This window comes from Pituophis catenifer, unplaced genomic scaffold (genome assembly GCF_029215685.1).
Source record: "Pituophis catenifer annectens isolate HBS135680 unplaced genomic scaffold, rPitCat1.0.hap2 SCAF_3, whole genome shotgun sequence".
Classification (NCBI taxonomy): Eukaryota; Metazoa; Chordata; class Lepidosauria; order Squamata; family Colubridae; genus Pituophis; species Pituophis catenifer.
In genome coordinates, this window is record NW_027256883.1 from 37322689 (window position 1) to 37339691 (window position 17003).

The 17003-nt window shown below is 32.9% G+C and overlaps 1 protein-coding gene across 1 annotated transcript in view; it reads right to left on the reverse strand.

Annotated features, from left to right (window-relative positions):
* Positions 1-8147: 8147 nt before the first annotated feature.
* CUNH8orf34 (chromosome unknown C8orf34 homolog) overlaps positions 8148-17003 on the reverse strand; it is an 82823-nt gene continuing 73967 nt past the window's right edge. The window contains exons 12-13 of the mRNA XM_070940984.1: positions 12806-13299; positions 8148-8249 (exon numbers count right to left, since the gene is read on the reverse strand). Of these exons, the coding sequence (XP_070797085.1) occupies positions 8148-8249; positions 12806-13299 (596 nt within the window). The remainder of the gene's footprint in view (positions 8250-12805; positions 13300-17003) is intronic.

The window sequence follows — 17003 nt, forward strand, 5'->3', positions numbered from 1 at the left end:
CATGACCAAGTGGCCAATGTTGCTATGGTACTTTATCTGCAATCTAGGAGAAAACTACTGATGGGCAGCTTTTGGGCCCCTACTGTCCTTATGTAAGATTATGAATCTTTATCATTGAAATAGCCACCCCACTCCCCGAAGATACATCCAAGTAGTGTTGGGGGGGGGAATCCTTCAAAGTGGCAATTAATATTTATAGTGTAGGCATATGGATGAACTCAGTATATTAAAATCATGTTGCTAAAATAAATTTATATCTTTTTAATTTTTTGCAGTAAGGCAGGAAATGCTGCCTGTCATTAAATGCTCTGTTGGTCCATTGAGTCATCAGTTTCTGTATTTTAACTTCCAACATTTAAAATTCAGTTATCTGCTATTAGTACATTAAAGTTATTTTGGACTGTGTTGTGTAGTGAGTTTATATTGTGCTATTATAAAATACTAGCTGGGTACCCGTGCTTTGCTACGAAACTATGTGATGGGCTTGATAAATCAACACAGCTTGAAAATTAATAAGTAGGTACGATAGGCCTCTCCTCTCCTCTTCTCTCCCTTAGCCTTGCCCCACAGAAGCCTCCCTATCCTATCCCCTTCTCTCCATCAGCCTTTCCCCTCAGGGAGAGAAGGGGTACCCAGCTAGTAAATATATTTTCTTCACATGCTTATTCATCATTGATAACATTGGAATAACAAAAAATAAAGGCCACAATCTTAATATTTGTGATAGGAAATTTGGTTTTATTTATTATTATTTTGATACTTATAACTATTATAACGGTAGTAAGTCTGTGATTCAGAAACTGAAATCAAAAAGAAAAGAAGGCAAACTCATGTCTAACTGAACAACACAATCTTATGCATACCTACTAAAAGCCATTGAATTAAGTGCAAGATATCTCCACTCGCAGTTGAAATAAGTAAATGAATACTGCAGACGTCAACATTCATAACTCCTGGGACAAATTTCATAGTCAGCCCAAAGCAATCTGCTTCAAATGTTTGTTTCAAACATATAAAACACAAACCTATGTTATCAAATACTTAAAGCAGTAAAGATTTGAGTAAATAATATCATATTTGAAATTAAAATATTTTATTTATGCATGCATAAATTCCACATAATTCACTAAGTAAAAGCTTTCATGTAACAATGTGAAACTAATTTCAGTAAATTATGCTTGAATAAATACACACATGCATATAAACACTCTCCACGCATTAATTGTTCATTCATTTCTAAATGTATTACACTGAACAGCTGCCCATTTACCCTGAGCTCTATCTATAGAGGTTCTTAGTAGTATATATAACTCATTTTCCATTCCTTCCAACAACAGTAATCCTATTGGCTGGGCTACACACATTCACTCACTCACTTACACACATACAATGTGGTCAAATGAAATAACATTTCATTGAATAAAAACAAGACAAGGTTATAAAAATATGAGGAATAAAAAATCTGAAAAGCAGAAAATCTTTAAGGAGATGTGATTTTCATCAAGCAAAGCTGAATATATCAAATGTCAATCTAAAACAAGAGATATAAATTAAACAAAATGAATTTGATTAGACCTATGCATTAAAAAATGACTCTTAATAATCTTTACCTATGGCCGCTATTACTGTGATAATATCTGGAGTTTGGTACATTGTAGCATCCACACTTTACAATAATTCCATTACATGTTGCATTTATAAAACTAAGCTTTATTGCACAATAAATGAAAATAGCTAGTTATCTGCATGTTTTATACTTGGGATAAATTGTTCTTCATTGCATCCACAATTTCTTTCACAAGCCTGAAAAATAAAAAAGGATGAAGCACTATTAAATATGAAAGAACCATAAAATAATTAGAGTACATATTCTTCATATGAATATTTAATTTTGTTTCATAATATATGCATAATGATATGAACAGTGAAAACAACAAGAGTATGAAATTTAACATTACACACATCAATATGAAGTTAATATGATGTTATAGAAAAACATTTAGAAGATATAAGTAACTGTGCCTTTTCCCATCTTCTGCTTTGCAATTTTATTTATTTACTTGATTTTTGCTGCACCTCTATTTTTAATAACTCAAGGTTACTCAAGGTGTTGTATGAAATTTAAATAACATTACACACAACAGTATTAAGTTAATATGATGTTACATAAAAACATTTAGAAGATACCAGTAACTGTGCCTTTTCCCATCTTCTTCTGCTTGGCAATTTTATTTATTTACTTGATTTTGATTGCACCTTTATTTTTAATAACTCAAGGTGTTATACATAATGTTCCACCTATTTTCTCTACAACAACCATCCTGTGAGATGGTTTGGGCTGACAGAATGCAACTGACTCAAATTATCAAAGCAGTAATCTTTGGTATGTGGTGCAGCAAGAATCTTATGTATGTTGAATAATGGAGCTTTAAAATATAGAGATCCAAATTCAAGATACATATATGTGCATATGAGTAGTCACAGCATCTTTGGGAGGTAATGAAAGGAAGGAAAAAGAAAAGACTCAGGGTGTGACATTCACATGATGATTGCCAGCTTAACACCAGTATTTGCCTAATACAGTTCATTAAATCTGTAGAAAAAAAAACTAAAACAAAAGAGAATGAATGAGCCAGCTTTAGTGAAAGTTTATGGCTTTGCATTCATTTCCCACTGTATCATTTTTATTATGTCTAAGGAAAGAAATACAAAATAAATGATAGAATAAATTAGGTTTTAGACTTATCTTTCTTTACACATTCCAGCTTTGCTGAGTTTAAAAAGGAAGGTCACAAATGAAGTAAAAATTTCATAGAGTATAGGAAATGGAAATCTTTCCTGAAAGCTTACAATGCATTGGGAATGTTTATTTGAATGTAAGTAAGCTCTTTTAAACCAAATGACAAGTTAAACATTTATATTTCTAGTATGGTTTATCTTGGCATTTCCTATGAAGGATATCAGTGCTGAAATCAAGATGAATTAGGAATCCTTCTAACAGAACTTTAAAATGGAAAATCTTTCTTGCATTCAGAGTTTCACTACACATTCAGATAAAATAGCTTAAAATGCTTATAGTTTCATTTCAGAATGGAGATTTATTATTTATTTATCTAGTGTATTGCATAACATATATGGACTTGCAATATATATTAACATTTCATCTAGATTAGAAAACACAATATAAACGTTAAAAAGATCTATGTTCAAATACCAATGTCTAGACCATTTAACTACTGAAGCACAGAATTGAAGCATAATGGAGAAACACTATCTCATAACTGATACTTTATAATTACCAGCACTGGAGACTTGGATTGTGGTCAGTGTTATCATGCTAGTAAAAATAATCTTATCAGAAATATTTCTTATAAGAAATATGTTATATCGGGAAGTCTGCCGTTGTGACTTGTCCCATTAACAGTTGATATTTCAGTTAAAATTGAGCGAGAATTGGTCACGTTTTTCAAAGGTAAATCAAAATAGGGATGTGGACACTAGTTGATGGTTGAAAATGACTTGATGGCACTTAGTCAATCAATCAGTGAAAATATCTTTGAAGCAACTGCTTGATGCTTTTCTGATAATATCACATCTTCATTTGCCCCTCCTTCTTCTTGCACTGAAGTCAGTGTAACCATCTGATGCCATCCCACTCATTTAGGCATAGAAAGTTATAGGAAGAAGTCCCATTTACCCAGTTCAATCCTGTTAATTGAAACTTAAAACAATTTTCAGGGCATCACAATGACAATTTTATTTTAGAATTTCATTCAAAAAGAAAAAAAAAGTAAAATGACAATTCAAATTTTGCTAGCCTGGCATAAACTGCATAAGATTGTTTGTGGATTGCCTTCCAGCAACAGTCTCAGGATAGGAGAAACTACAGCATTAGGAATCAATGTGAATCTCAATCACAAATGCAGGCTTTTTAGAAAAGAAGCCCATTGCTTGATACATGTCCCTAAAAATGATTATGATGTCTGCACATTTTACCCAATTCAGTTGGGAAATGCATATAGTCATTGGAAAATTTTCATTGCAATAGAAGACATACAGTTTCTGATTTTGATTTAGTCCTGAATCAAATTGGATTACCCTTCAGATGAATTAAATACTTTATGGTTGGCCTTGGTCCTAATACAACACTATTTTGCATATTTTGTGCTTTTGATTCTACTTCTTTTGTTCTAGCATATTTATTCATTTATTAAATTCATACCTACAGCAGTCAGCTGGATTTTGCTGATTTACTGTGTAATTAACAGCATAAACAAACCAATGTAATTTTTGTCACAATAATTTTTTTGTTTTATTCAGAAAGTTAAAATACAAGCTTCCAAAAAAGAAAAAAAATTACAAGAAAACAAAATTAGACAAAATATTTAAAAATGTGCATTCCAAAAGACAAAAACACACATATATATACATAATACATATGTTGTCCCTCTAGTTGAATACTGATTTAGAAATCAGTCCAAAATCAAACTGAGTAGCTTACACAAGAGTTGGGAAACTTGTGATTGGTTTTGGTCCTAATAAAACACCATGTATATTTTGTGCTTTTGATTCTGCTTCAATTTATTATTATTAAATTCATACCTACTGCAATCAGCTCAATTTGCTTATTTACAGTGTAATTAACAGCATAAACAAACTGATGTAATTTCTTAGGGGGAGGACATTCCGCCTTAAGGGAAAAGCAGAATCTACAACAATCAGTGCCATTCAGTGTCCATTCAGAAATGAAAAATTCTTCAGCATCCTCTGGGGATGGTAAGGACAGTCTGTGTGATAAAAATTTCTGCTGCAACATTGGAATGCTGGCACCACGTCATTTCTTCAGGCGTAGCAACATTGCACATACAGCCAAAAGGGGTAGAGTTTAGGAAGCAACATTGCTTTTATCATCCTTCATTTAGAAATTATTCTATTGATAACTTTTTCACAAAATTTTAAATGCAAAACTTAAAAACAATTGAAAATGTTAATCAATTAAAGTTTTCTAACAAAATTAAATATTTAATGTGGGCAGACAAATAATTTAAATAGAATCTAGAGTTTTGAGACTACTATAACATCCTTTTTATTGGAAAAAAAACCTGTTTTATTTGCTATCATCTTTTTCATGTCCAAAATAGCTTTATACTTCTGTTGTAATATCCTGAAATTGAAGAATGCTGATTTCAATTGATTAAAAGCTAAGTAAAAAAAAAACACCTGTTATTGAGAAGATTAATTCTATTGCTCTTCTGTTCTCAATCATAAATTATGAAATTTAAGCCCTCTCAACACTAAATCACATATATAATGCCCATGCAGATTTTATTAACTTTTCTAACAATTTTTTTGCTATATGGATAAGACCTTCACTTGCAGTGTTTACAGGGAATTTGCATTAGAAACTTTGCCAGGAGTTTCCCTGGCTCTCTGCATTGCAAACATTTCAACACCTGGATGTTGGCAGCTTGCATTTTCCATGACTTGCCCTTCACTTGTAAGTTTGGCCACAATGACTGCATTCCAAAAGCAGATGGCTGCTATTAGCCATATAATTATTTTTAAAAGGCTTATTCTTTTACCCAATTTGCCATGCTCAGATGTCACACACAGTACAATATTGCTCAGATCAAACAATGTTTGTTCTCTTTCAATGAACCACCTATTTTGAGTGACCTCCAATTAAATAAATAAAAGTCTACTATGAAAATTGATATATTGGCTAAAATCAAGATTTCAAACTACTGCAGCCTTAAAAGTTTTGTAAGAACGTAACTGTTATTTCAGTTAGGGAGGTTTTACCACTCTCTGCCTTTTGTTCAAGCTAGAATAAACAGGTTTTTTTGTTCATGACAGCAAGAAACAGATTTTTTATTTATAATTCAGTGGGTTGGTCTGAAATAGCAATGGGAACAAAATTAAGCATTTCTAAAATGCAAATATTTACTGTAAAACTCTACTTTCCTTACTGTATATTCTTATTTTTATTGCCTACATTTTATTCAAGCATTTCTGATAAAGCAATACATTTTTTAAATAAATGCTAAACACATATATCAGCATAAATTTGTAATTGTAATAAAAACATAAAAATCTATTTGATATGTTCTCTTGAACCTAGAAGGAATTCTATGATAGTAGATTGTATATATTGAGGAAGGAAGTAGTAATGGCTTTCCTGAGCTGTGATGTCACAGTAGTTAGAATGCACTACAGCAGGCTAAGTCATTGGTCATTCCAGGAGTTTGATTCTGAGTGGCTCAAGGTTGACTCAACCTCCCATCATTCTAAGGTCAGTAAAAGGAGGTCCCAGATTGTTGGGGGCAATAGGCTGACTCTGTAAACCACTTAGAGAGGGCTGTAAAGCACTGCAAAGCGGTATATAAGTTTAAGTGCTATTGCTATTGCTATTTCTGCAAAGCATATTCTGTAAATATATTTATTTATATCAATTCCCTCAACACCTAATAAAATAAAATAAAATAATAAAATAAAATAAAACCAGTATCTCATTACAAAAGCAAGGAAAAAGAAATAATTAAATAAAATCATAATACTCGAGAACAAAATGATTTAAAATCAAACTAATGGCCATATTGGTTATTACTAACTAAGACAAATTGTCGACTGTTCCTAGTGAATGTGAACAATGCTGACAAATACAGCTTATTTTTTCTTATGTTCTTCCTAATTTGAAAGTTGTTAAAATCAGCAAGGATACATTTACTTTGAGCAGTACCCAGAGTTGGAAATAATAAACTAAGATCTAGTTTCTGATGCCACAATAAACTAAGGAAAATATGACACACCTAACAAACAATTGTAGCTTTGATCTCACTGACATGGCCATCATCTTGACTTTTTAACCATACCTTGTGGACAGTCTTACTAACATTTAGTTTTATCTGCTTACCCCAAAGGGGGGAGCAATCAGCTATTTACATTGTAATGTTTCAAATAGACAGGATACTTTAAAATATTTAAATGGTTATTTATATGATATCTGTATAATTTCCCAATGTGGTTAAAATATTTTTCCATTCCATATGTATTTCCAAAATCACCCACAACTTCATGCAATTACAATGTCTTAGCACAGTAAAAAAGGAATTTGCCATTGTAGAATTAAAAATAAAAAAGGGGGGGAAAGGCACTTTCCAGTTTTGCCTACAGTTCTGCTATTCTCTGGAGGAATCTGAAACTGGTCAGATTCAATCTTTGCTTAGTTTTTCCAGTTTCTGCTACCACCTGACTATTATGTTAAATTCTATCCAGCATTAATATTTTTCCACAGAACTGACAGGGTTTTTGTATTCAACATGCCATGTTTAGATGGTTCCAATTCTATTGACAAGGTGCTAATGAGTACCTGTTAAGCACATGTTCTTTCATAGCCATAACATCAAAAATAGCTAAGAAAATCACAGTTTTCTCCTCTTTGTATCACAAGCTATTATGACTTTTAAACAAATGCTATTGTCAGAATAATTCCTATTTCCACCTACCTTATTTAGGTTTACTATATCATCATGTATACCTTATTGAGCCTTCTACAGTAAGATAACTAGCACGTGCTGCTTATTTAAACTGTATTACATAAATGTATGAAATATGTTCTCTACGTTATGTAATATGTTTTCTATATTGTGTTTATCAGCAGCAGAACCATACACCCAAGTTTATAAATTATATCTCTGCACTAACAAAAACTGTTCAGACAAATAAAAAGGTATTACTGTTTTGTTACAGGAGGTAGTGAAATATTTATCAGTTAGAACTAAATCTGCTAATTCTAAACTGAACTCATATTTTTCAAATATTGTTTAAATCATCTAGTATGTTTTATCAAATGTGTTCATCAAAAGTTTTTATCACAACATAGTTTTTAATCCCTGTTCTGTGAATATGTGACACTTTCATTAAAAAGAGGTAAATCTGATTTTGTGGCATAGAGAACAAATGATGCAGTTTAGATTATTTTTGGATTATTCTCAACCTTACAGGCTTACCAGAAAACTAGACATTTATTTCCATAAATAAAAAACAAAGACAAAAATTCTATTACAAGTTAGAAGCCAGAAAATGTACACAACTAAAATTATTTCATTAAACAAGGTCTCTATCTCCAGCAATGAATCTGGTACTAATCACTCACATTTATCTCGATTTGCTTCTGCTTCTTCACTTTCAGTATCAGTTGGCAAAATCCATGGCTGGTGAGCAAGCTGAAATTGTTGTAGGAAGTCATCCTGCCACAAAAAATAATCAATTCAGTCAAGACAAAAAATTAGGTCTGCAATTAATCGAATTGATTCTTTAATTAAAAACAATTCAAGTACTCCTGATTAATCAGGTAATTTTCTTCCTCTATTTCAAGGATTTTTCAGGAGGAGGCAAGGGAAATTCTGTGGATGTTTAAAATGTATATTAATCAGTAAAATTGTCTAAGAACTATTTCTGGTCTCACAAAACAGATGTTGAACTGACTGCATATAAAAGCTACCTAATCTACAAGATTATATATGAAACACAGCAATGGAAATCTAATTGAAATGCTACAGAAAGACCCTGGGCTGTATAATTAATGCAAGTAATTATGCTATTTTTTAAAAAATATTTATTACTTTATTTTTTAACTTATAAATCTTTCTGGTTATATAAGCTCTCAAAACAGCATGCAGCAAGGAGCACATTATGAAACATGACAGTAAAATCAGTAATTGTGCCTCTCCTTCCTGGTCCTGGGTTGCCTTAACTTAATATATTTATCCCAAATTACACCAAGAGTGACAGCAATTTTTAACTGAGTGAATGGGTAAAATGCTGCTTTTTATTCTTGCTGAATGAATCTGCTCAAAATCAGACTAGATATGTACTTGTGTGGAAGCTGAGTGCTGATCCAAACCTCAGGTCTTGAAAGACCCCCCCCTTCAGAACAAAATAGGAGTTCAAAAGCAAGATGTTCTATCATCACTTCAGAGAAAGTAGAGAGCTGCGATTCTGTAAGAAGACTTAGCAAAAGACCTCACGGAAATTCTTGAACTAACTTTTGAATATCTAGGACTTTTTGGGTTTAATCATATTATTATTTCTTTAAGTTATTTTACCTTTCAACTCAGGCAGAAACTTGAGGGCAGCTAATAAAATTTCAAACCAAAAACAGAATACAGAAATTTAAAAATGCTATACAATATCAAGATCACCTAACAATTAAAACCTTGGCAAAGGAGTTGGATCACTACAAATTTCCTAAACGTTGAATGGAGCCAAACACACTCCCAAGGGCATGCATTCTATATACTGGAAGCAATGCAGGATATGTAAATTTATGCAAATTTAATTAATCAAGTAAAACTCATATGGTTAACCTTCTACTCTTTCTTTAATCTTTATGACATCCCTAACAAAGCTGACACATTGACAGGTCAACTCTGTGTAGAAAAGTAGCAAACAAATGAATGTTGATATACACTGAACAGCTGTAAATTATAATAGAATCCAGATTTCTTTCAGGCCAATAGCTCACATTTTAAAACTACCAGGAAGGACATGATTTCACACCGTGGGGCCCTGCTGCAAAGGCAATTCAGAATTCATAAGAGGATGACCTCCTAGCCACTAGTTCTATATTGTTTGTAGTGCTGTAAGAGAAACAAGTGACAAACAAGCAAATATGTTTCTTTTTATTAAACAGACTTTTGTCCATGACAATAAAAAATGATTATCTTAGATTATAAAGCACTTTTTGGGTAACCAACAAAGCAAAGACTTGACGTTTCAGAGAATGAGCAGCAATTTCAGATAATAATATTCAAATAATATTAAAACAAATCTAGATTAAGTTCATTGTGTGAGAAACACACAATATGTTTCTCATTTTCATTTTCACAGCATTTGTACATGTGTATTCTCATCCCTAGTCTTTTTTCATTTGATCATTCCATCAAACATACTATTTCATACTTATTATCAATATAAATATACATTGTGATATTCTACACATAATTCTTTTCACTCAGTTCCAAGTAGCTTCTATATTCTCTTTCTTTATATCTACTCACCATTCACCTTGTTGGAAGAAAACCTGTTCTCTTAATACTTCTGCATACAAGTGTTGTAGTTGTCATTTTGCTGTCATTCCTTTTCATGGTAGTTTCTTACATTTCTTTCCTTTTCTCCCTGTTTATTTTTCCTCAAAAATCACTTTTGACATTACTGAGAAATGTCTTTCATTCAGAAACTCTTATTATCTATCTGTCCTCCACTAATACCCTCCATTTTTCATCTTTAAAAAATCAAATCAATCATACTTTTAGATTTCTATTGATTCTTTTGAATTTATGAATTGTGCTATACTTAAACCTAGACTATGAAAAAACTAGACAGAAAAAATTAACTTGTTTGAGCTGTGGTACAGAAGGCAGGCCTGCATATTCTTTTGACAGCAAAAGTGACAAACAAACAAATTATACCAATCAAACTCACTGAAAAAGGCAGTTATGCTCAGAAAGGTTAGAGAGTAACTTCCAAGCCAGTATACAATTTTATGCAACCTCTTGACTGAAAAGTATTTGCAATGTCCTGAGACATAATCATGATGTTTTTTTCTTACAAATTTGCTTTAATTTTCCCTATGCCCATGAGGAAGAAAGAAGGATAAAATAAATAAACCAATGTTCAAACAAAAAAATATAGAATCTCTTTCAATGTTAATAGTAAAACTACTACTAGCAAACTAGAAAATGAAAGCATGTTATCCAGATGTTTTCTTTTCTTGTCAACGCAATACATACTGTATAAGTCCTCAACTTACAACCACAATTGGGGCTAAGTTTCCATTATTAAGCAAGGTGGTTGTTAAGAGACTCACACTTGATTTCATGAACTTGTTTGCCAGTTTTTAAGTAAACCACTGCAAATTTTAATTCCCCCTCCCAGTGACAGCTGTTTATTTGGGCCACAGGGGGCTTTGTCCTGGGCCTGTGTAGAAAAGATAACTGTAGCACAGCCAGGTGAGAGTGCAGGGTGGTCTTGGCATAAGAGATGACCGGAGATATGGGATGTGAAGGCAGCAGGGAGAGTACAAGGCTGAGCAGCCCCCTTCCAAAGCCTGCCCTTGGCCCCCTATCTGTACCGTGCGCAGGGAGCCCTAGCTCCGGCACTTGGCTCTTCCTGAAGGCACTTAGAGCCAGCGAGTGGGATGGGCCCCTCACTTCTCCTGCATCTTTTCAAGAATAGGGACAATCATGTCAAATTTGGGACATTTGGCAGGGTCTTTGTTCATGCAGATCTTCATCAGCTTGCAAATATGACGGAAGATGCCAGTCACAGCCTCTCCAAGGCGACCTTGATTTTAAGTGAATCACATGGTCATTAAGCAAATCCGAATTCACCCCGTTGATTTTGTCATTGGAAGCTGGCTGGGAAGGTCGCAAATAGCAATCATTTGATGCTGGGATACTGCAACTGTTCTACATAATGACACTCTAATTTTGATGTGAACATGGGGATAGTGCAATGATTGTGTCTGTACCAGTCACAAGCAACTATTTGAAGTTACAATGGCACTGGAAAAAATGACTTATGACTGTCACTTTTTCCAGTGCCATAGTAACTTCAAATAGTTGCTAAATGAATGGTTGTAAGTTGAGGACTACCTATATACAGGTGCTAAGACCTATCACAGACGCCAAAGAATAATGGTCCAAAGAATCTATACTTCATAAAAGAATGAAGGAAACAGTAATGATATGATGTATAGATGTATCAGTCTCACTTGCAATTACAGAAATATTTGAACGCTAAAAACTAATTGTAGAAAAGTATATGTAGAAAAGAATTCAAAGCATTAGTTTACACAGAATGGAGCAATAACAAAAACATTTATCTATATTATACTGCTTGGTTTGAATTTGAATTAAGCTAGTAATGTAACACACCTGCAAGTTTGCTATAGCATTTTCCATGCCAACAGAGCTGAGGGTATGTGTACAAGTGTTCAGATCATCAGGCAACTTATAATTCTTTCAGACAGGATAGCAAAACTAAAACCTTGGACTTTTTACAAAAAGAACTTCAGAGCTGACATGCAAGTCTTTGCCAAATTCTTCATGTATCCCTGCCTTAAAAATGTTTATAATGTGGTTTCTTCCATAAAGAAAAGAAGAGTTTTAAAGCATTTCATCTATTAGAAATGGGGCATGGAAAACTGCACTAGAGGCCTCTAATCTGGAAAACAAGGGAACTAAGTGATATAACTGTTCTGAAATTTATTGTTCTGTATACTTTTAATATCACAGCTTAGCGTGCATGGTAAAATACAGAATTGGAGACTAAATTGCTAATTAAAGCATGAAAGAATTAAAGCCTGTTAGGATATTTTCCCTTCATGAGATCTAACCTGTTTGTATGCAGCCATATGAATTTCTTTAGATAACCAAAAGCCAATATTTTTTTAAAAAAACAAAGCATTTAGCCAATATGTTTGATATTCAAGCCAAACACTGAAAAGGAAAATAGAGTAATTCCATAAATGTATACATGGATACGCATGAATGAATAGCATGTATGCATGTGTGTTTGTGTACATACATCCGCACATAGAATTTTGGGAGCAATTAAGTGTTTATCAGCAAGTAGCATTAAATAATAAATATAAATAATGAATTCCTTCTAATCTGATATTTTTTGCTTTTAATTAATCTTAAAGCTTGATAAGTGCATTAGAGAATAATTATAAGGCTAATACAGAAATAAAGTGACGCTGTGTTATAGTATTGTAATTCCTTTTTTAAAAAAAACTTACTTCGGACATACTGCTTTTTTGAGTGATATTTCCTAGAGCAACTCCAGTTGTTTCAAGATGTCCTGCAGGATTGGTGATGGTCCTTCCCAGTTGATTCTTTGATATTAAAGACTGGCTTCTTTGCATACTAATGGTTCCTTCTTTGTTTTCTTGGTTGTTAGGGGAAACAAGTCTTTGTAACAAAGTATTTGGGGTTGCAGATCTGTTTAGGGGAGTTGGCAGCCCAGAAGATCTGTTGGTCTGAGTATTGGAAGACTGAGGTCCACTGTTTGTAACACTGGAGACTAGCAAGCTATTGTTGCTGGATAATGGTGGTGATTTGTTTCTTTGAAGCTGGAGCTGAATATCTTTCCCACTCTGAACTGGTCCTGAATCCTGGCTAAGGGTAATTTTAAAATTTCCTTGGTGATCTAGCGGAATTATATGAGTTGATTGTCCAGTGGTATTTCTTGATAATCTTCCTTCTTCCCACAACGCTAGGTCCTTTGCAATGTCTGCATATTGCAAAAATTATGCATTATAATGGAAGAAGGAAAATAAGGGAAAACCATATAATTAATATAATATAATCAGCTTCATTCTAACCCAAGCAAACTGTTATTAGGTTCTACTGCTACTGTTTTCAACTGAGGAGACTTGACTGCCTTTTGAAGCATCACTCTTATAAAACCAGTCACATTGGACTTCTTCTGGCAGAATCTATGATAAGATTCCCACTAAAGTGAACTGAACTATTTGGTGTTTTGGAAATCCTCAGAAAGTCAAAGGGCAAAAAGTATCTGCTTTGTTTTCAATACATGAACTACATTAGAGTATGAGACAGAAAGTTTTCCATTCTTAGTACTGTTGGATCTCGCATGTTTACTGCACTCTCCTAAGAATGAATATTTGGAGGTCTTTGATATATTCAATGTGAGAAAAGAGGTTTACATATCTTTTGATTTATCATCCTCTCTAATCAATCAGCCCATTCCAATAAACTATTGTGCTTTTTGAAGAGGTGCCAGGAAGAGGTATATTACAGATTCAAAGTGAGTCCATGAACTTCATACATATACAAAATCAGCCACTTTTGAAATGCCTGACCTCTTTATTATTTCCCCAAAGTACATCTATTATTATTCATAGCATTTTTTCAGACTTTCTTTCCAGAAGTGAAAATAGCCCTCATGACAAACTCATAAACTGTTCAAATATATAGGGCAAAAATATCTGTCATCATCATCTAAATAAAGATATATGTGCATGTATATAGCCATACATAAACATATTATTGCTCCTCTTTTTAAGAATCAAAATTAATTACAGCACCAAAAGCTCTGCATTTATTTCTCTTTATGATTCCATTCCCTTCTGTACGTTTTGCCCTGTCTGGTTCTTAACAAAAACTTGCACTGGTTCATACTTCTACCCAAAATCATTTGTAAAACAGAAAATTGGACTTTTCATATTTTAATGGCTATCTGATAATCTGGTAAGTAATAAGATCATAATGTCATAGAGACTGCCTCAAACAATATGAATTGCTGTATCCTGATAATCAGTTTGCATCTTTAGACTTCTAAGGAAACTTCTGGAATAAACATGCACACAAAGAATAAAATATAAATTATTTGTATAGAAATTAACTCTTATTCTGCTCTTAAACTAGAATAATGTTATTAAATGGGTCTTTCATTTTCAATTACTGTATATTTTCAAATATTTGCCCCAGGTAGTTGATTATTCAGGACTTGCCTGCTTTGAATGCATCCTACCAAACCACAAGCTGCAGATAAAGGATCTTGGCAGAACAGCTGGTTCTTAGTATCACAGGTTGGGATATTATTACCTGGTCAACATTCAGACTTTCTTTACTTGCTATGTCAAATCCATTTATGCTCCTTTCTGTCCTTTAATCACAAGCAGATTTATGAAACAGTTGTTGCCATATCATTGATATGCTATTTGATATTTCAGCTACAATCCTCTCCCTTATATTTTATTTAATGTTTCACTTTATATTACTTCTTTTTATCTTTATGGCATCCAAAGTAATTCTAGGAGTACTGAATCCTCAGATTTAATTTCACACTTAATGTAGATATAATGAAAGTTATTGCCAGCTAGCCAGACTCTAATTTCCACTACTTGACCAAATAGCCTTTCTTTATATTTTCACACAAACAATTATCATGACCAGGGCAAATAACATTCCATAGAACTGGTTACATATGGACATCTTGGTTCAACATACAGAGGTGACAATAGCCCAGCTTGATTCACCCTGTCCTCCATTTATCCATTTAATGTCTTGTTCTCAAATGTGGTTTATACAAGCAGAAATACCCTTCCAATTTGGCAATGTAATTTTTCACAATTCTCTCTTCCAATGTAACCTCTCAGCTTGAAGTGACCATGCATCATTCCAGAGAGAATTCTGATTTTAGAGGTAATACTGGAAAAATCAAAGCCTGTTTTGCAGGGCAGGTTGGTGAATAGGTCATACTCTGGCCAGAAGTTGGGCTCAATGATTTTCAAGCTTTTTCCAATTCCATAACTATAGAAAACAGTCAGAAATTAGAGGCAACCTTAAGTATGGTTTTTGCAATAAACAATACTGCATTGTCTGTTATTTATTTTTATTTACTTATTTACATCCCACCTTTATTATTTTAAAAAATAACTCAAGGCAGCAAACATATCCAACACACCTTCCTCTTCCTATTTTCCTCACAACAACCCTGTAAGGTCAGCTGGGCTGAGAAAGAGTGGCTTGGCTGTCACCAGATGACTTTCATGGCTAAAGTGGGACTAGAATTCACGATCTCCTGCTTTCTAGTCTAGTATCTTAACCACTGGTTCTCTCTGGTTAAAGCCTATTATATTAAAACAAGATTTTGGAAATTACAGTTGAACAGCATTATTAATAAGATCCCAAAGGGTCTCTGATCAAGTCAATGTTTGGTTATATAAATAATAATAAGGTCTCGTTAACAAAATTACTGTACATTAGGGCGATAATGATTTCAAAATGATTTAGAAGTGTTTAGCATCTCAAGGGTAAAGTGATTCTTAAAGCAGTTGTGCCTTTTTTCTTCCCTATTGAAACACGAAAAATAGAACTGCTTTGTTGAACAGAAAGATTCTGTGCTCATGTGAAGTCCAAAACAATTAGTCTGAATCATTCTTGAATGATTCCATTGTGATGAATATATATATGATCTCATTATATTCTCTTATATAGGAAGACGCCATTAGAATGCCCTTTTTTCAATAAGAATATGGAATTCGTATTATAGTTATGTCTTTAATCTTGAAATGATATAATCTGAAGACTTCATTCAAGTTATTTTCAAATGAGTTCTTTTTATGTTAACAGTTTTAATAATTTCCCTTGAATTAAGTTTTAAAATATATGTGCAAACCCCTTTTAAACATACATTGCTTGAAATTTATAAAATACCTATTAAAATTTTGGTTTAAGAGATAATAACATGGATGTTATAAGTTAAACCAAATGTGCAATGTATCCTCTTTCAATTAAATTAACCTGTGTTTTTGCAAATGGCTTGGTTCATGACTTATCTGCAGTGAAGGAGAGATGGTATGTTGGAAAAATGCAGTATTTATGTTTCAGTTCATTTCAATAACCATTATAATTTTGGCTCAGCTTCAGTTATTTGCAAAAACTGATTGGTTCTGCTGATAAGTAAAGTATTTAAATCATTTCTCCACAGTTAATTTAACAATTTTAGTACAAAACTGTTTGCATTTATTTAGCATTGAATGTATTGTGATTTTGAACATCAACTTTCACAAATGAAAAAGTATTTCTAAAAGAACAGTGCCAATAAATAATTTATCAAAGCATGTATTTGGCCCATTCATTGTTTTTAAAAAGCTCATGTCAATGACACTGAATGAGAGGAAGTACTGTACATATAAGAGAATATTATATAGCAACCTTTTTAACTATAAACAGGCTGTGTTGATAACAAGAGAACCCAACTAATTGCTGGATAGTTGAAAAGGAAACTTATGTGTTTCATTATTTGCTGAAAACCAAACACATTTTTGCATTCTTCGAATATTGGAAATAACAAAAAATGCTGTTTCTCATGTTTTCCAATGTTCAATGTGAATGCCAAGGTTATATTTAAATATCAGAGCCTGAACGTCTCTATGGGCTGTAGAAAGAATAACTAGAAATAAGAAG